The sequence below is a fragment of the Anarrhichthys ocellatus genome, unplaced genomic scaffold, assembly GCF_004355925.1.
Source record: "Anarrhichthys ocellatus isolate YVR2014 unplaced genomic scaffold, GSC_Weel_1.0 scaffold8, whole genome shotgun sequence".
NCBI lineage: Eukaryota > Metazoa > Chordata > Actinopteri > Perciformes > Anarhichadidae > Anarrhichthys > Anarrhichthys ocellatus.
This window is the reverse complement of record NW_022280038.1, coordinates 6,348,533-6,351,874: the sequence shown is the minus strand read 5'-3', so window position 1 is coordinate 6,351,874 and position 3,342 is coordinate 6,348,533. Positions and strand designations below refer to the sequence as shown.

Below are 3,342 nucleotides of genomic sequence, written 5' to 3'. Positions count from 1 at the left end.
ATATATATATATATATATATATATATATATATATATATATATATATAGTACATTGAGAGAGAAGAATGTTTTTGTTGATGCTTAGTATATTTTGAATGTAGGATAGTTATTATTAATGGAATGTAAACATGTATATGAAGAAGTATTATTTTCATTCTAAGTGTATTTTTCTTGTGTTACAGGTTTCAGTTGATTGAAGACCTGTCCTATGAAGATGTGAAGAAATGTTACCGGGGCTCGGTGAGTCTGGTCTGTCTCTTGATCCTAAACCAGTTGTGTTAACTTTCACCTAAATGTTTAATCTGTACTGAAAGCGGCATTGTGATTCATTTAGTAATTCCTGGACTTAAAGGCATTTCTCTCACTTTTACACCGCAGTGTTGAAATATGTTTGTCAGATCTGTGTCATGAAAATTGGATAAAAAAAGGCTTCAACAAATATGACGCAATCTAATTGCAATCTGATGCATAATATATGTATTTATTTATCTTTTCTGAATCATACATGATGACATACTAACAACATGATGCTATTATACATTTGTGAGAAATGACCCCAACTATTGTGAGATTTCTTATTCAACGATTTTAGACTCGACATCTAAAACTAAACGGCAAACAAATGCTCATGTGCTTATTGACAGGCTCAGCAGTACTATATAATCCTAAATTACTATCACGTAGACCTGCTGCCATTCTGGCCAGTGCCCCCCGGACAAACAGCATCATCATCAAGTGGAAATAATACAACCACCTCACAGACTAATCATCTAATTCTATTTGACCTATGAATTCAGTCAGCAAATTATTACACATTAACAGTTTACATTACCTCCGAGCCCTCTGCGTCACTGTAATTTACTGTAAGCGGCATATTCCCGAGGACAGGAGCTGCTCTAGTGTGAGCTATTAATAGAAAGACAAAAACAGGAGCAGCAGACAACTGAGATAAACTGAGCCGATACGAGCCGAAGGAAAAAATAGACGAGATATACAGGACGGGACAGGAAAATAGGTGGCAGGAGCTGGAGCTGGAGGGGAGCTTGAGCTGCGAGGGAGGAGAGCGGGGAATGAATGAGACCTCTTGTGTGTTCAGATGGAAGGAAAAAAAGTATGATTTTCTCTGTGAAGTGTGGACGTTTAGGTGTCACAGACGGCCACTGCAGACAGGCTGACACATAGAAGGAAGGACCGGCGAAAGAAGGGGCTTCAACTAAGAGAGTAGTGAGGAGTACCTGTGTGTGTGTTGTTTTTTTCAGCTCAGAATGATGAAGGGCAAAGTGTGTGTGTGTGTGTGAAGGAAGGAGGCAGAAGGAGAGGGAGGGTGTCAGCTGGGTGCTTTAAATTGTGGAGTCACTGGAGGTGTATTTGAGACAGAGAGCCTTTCAGTTTTGGAGAAAGAGCTCTGTGGCTGTAAACTGAGGCGTTGCTGCTGTAACTCTGTAGTAGTGTATGTGTGTCTGTAGGTGTACACATTAGAGCCCTGTGTGTGTGTTTCGTAGGTTTCATGTAGATTAGAGGTAGACAGTCCTCCATTCTCGGGGGCCCCGCACTGACCGGCGACAGGGGCACAGTGTGTGTCTTGCAGCGACTTGCTCCAGGCCTTGGATGTGCGCGAGTGTGTGTGTGTGTACGGTGCCAACGTGCTGAGCCTGGTGCAGAGCTCGCGTCCTTTGAGGGAGAGAGTGGTGTCTGCGGCGAGCGGAGCCAAAGTGGCCGGTGGTGGTGGTGGTGGAGTGGCCGGTGGTGCTGTGCAGGCAGGCCGGTCCGCCAAGGAGCTGCTCATGTCTCTGCCCTGTCCCTCTGCACAGACTGTCAGCAAGTACAACTCGCAGTACCACAAACTGTTCCAGTGTGTGCCCAAGGACGAGATCCTCATGAAAGGTAATGTCCTCTTCACCGTGAGGAAAACTTTAAGGAGTCTTTTTCTGTACTGCAACAGCTTGTTTTATTGATCAACTTGTTAATATTCTAGTGTTCTTGTTATGCTTCAACTTCACTATGATTTTCCTGTTATGCATTTGTACTTGTATTTGTACTGTATTTAGCTTTTCTTGCAAGCTACTAATGCACAATAACAACATGAGACCGATATTAGCCTTTTATCAAATACCAGATATTGGCTATAGAGCTGACATGATTATTTAATTCATCAATCACAATTAGTCAATCGAGCCATCGCTTTTGATAATTGATTGATCATCTAGTAATTTATCGAGCTATAACCATAAAACATGCTGAACTTCCCATGTTGCTGCTTTTCTGTTTTATATCTGTGTTATGTATTCAATATATCGTTGGGTTTTGGGCTGTTAAAAATGTTAAGACGTCATCCATGGCTGTAGATAATGTAAAGGCTAAATAAATAGGCTTATTGTAACTTTTTAGTCAGAAATATAATCAATAACGAATCATTAGTTGCAGCACAAATGTGAGCCAATGTTGAGATGATGGAAGCGACATAAAAGACGAGGTTTTTAGTAACATGAAGGTAAATCAAGCTGTCATGTCTGCTTTAAGTGTCCTGTGGTGGTCTAAAGTCTGTTTGATTACGCTTTTCACCCGTACGATAGTCAAATTGTGGTGAAGACATGCTAGGTTGCGCGTTAAATTATTTTCAGTATCTGTACAAAATACTAGCATCTTCAACAGCAGCATTTGTAATTGCACATCAAAAGCCTTAAAGAACAAACACTGGTAACAATTGCTCTGTAAAATCAATATTTATTTTTATTCTTTCTTTTCTTGGCTGTGTCCAACTTTAATCTGTCTTGCTTCAGTGTTTCTGCTATTTGTTTAACGTCAGACACACTTCCAGGACGAACTGTTCTGTTAGTTCAACCTGGTTTACCATGAACCTCAATGCTATCTATCAAAATGTAACCAATGATATGAAACTTCAGAGATTGTTTTTTTTATCAAAATGCTGGTGAGACAGTCGTTGGGTTCAGAGACATTGTGTTTTTCTTTATCAGCTGAACAATTGTAGAACGAGTTGGATTTAATACAGATTCTTTCTCCTCTGTTCTCAGTGTACTCCTGTGCTCTTCTCAGAGATATTCTTCTACAGGGCCGGCTCTACATTTCCAGAAACTGGCTGTGTTTCTATGCCAACCTATTCGGCAAGGACATCAAGGTACGACAGACTGACGGACAGCTTGATGAAGTCGAACTGACTGACAAACAGGAACCCAGTGTCTCACAGTCACAAGCTGACAGGCTGACGTTACAAGTTGACAAATTATTTGACTGAAAGTCATTCAGGATTATGGCCTGACTTTCAGTGTCACAGTGTTCTCTCTCTCTCTCTCTCTCTCTCTCTCTCTCTCTCTCTCTCTCTCT

The 3,342-nt window shown here is 40.9% G+C and overlaps 1 protein-coding gene across 1 annotated transcript in view; it reads left to right on the top strand.

Annotated features, from left to right (window-relative positions):
• The window catches only part of gramd2aa (GRAM domain containing 2Aa), a 12,412-nt gene that overhangs the window by 842 nt on the left and 8,228 nt on the right, over positions 1–3,342 (top strand). Inside the window, exons 2-4 of the mRNA XM_031848769.1 lie at positions 162–240; positions 1,812–1,884; positions 3,033–3,136. Of these exons, the coding sequence (XP_031704629.1) occupies positions 162–240; positions 1,812–1,884; positions 3,033–3,136 (256 nt within the window). The remainder of the gene's footprint in view (positions 1–161; positions 241–1,811; positions 1,885–3,032; positions 3,137–3,342) is intronic.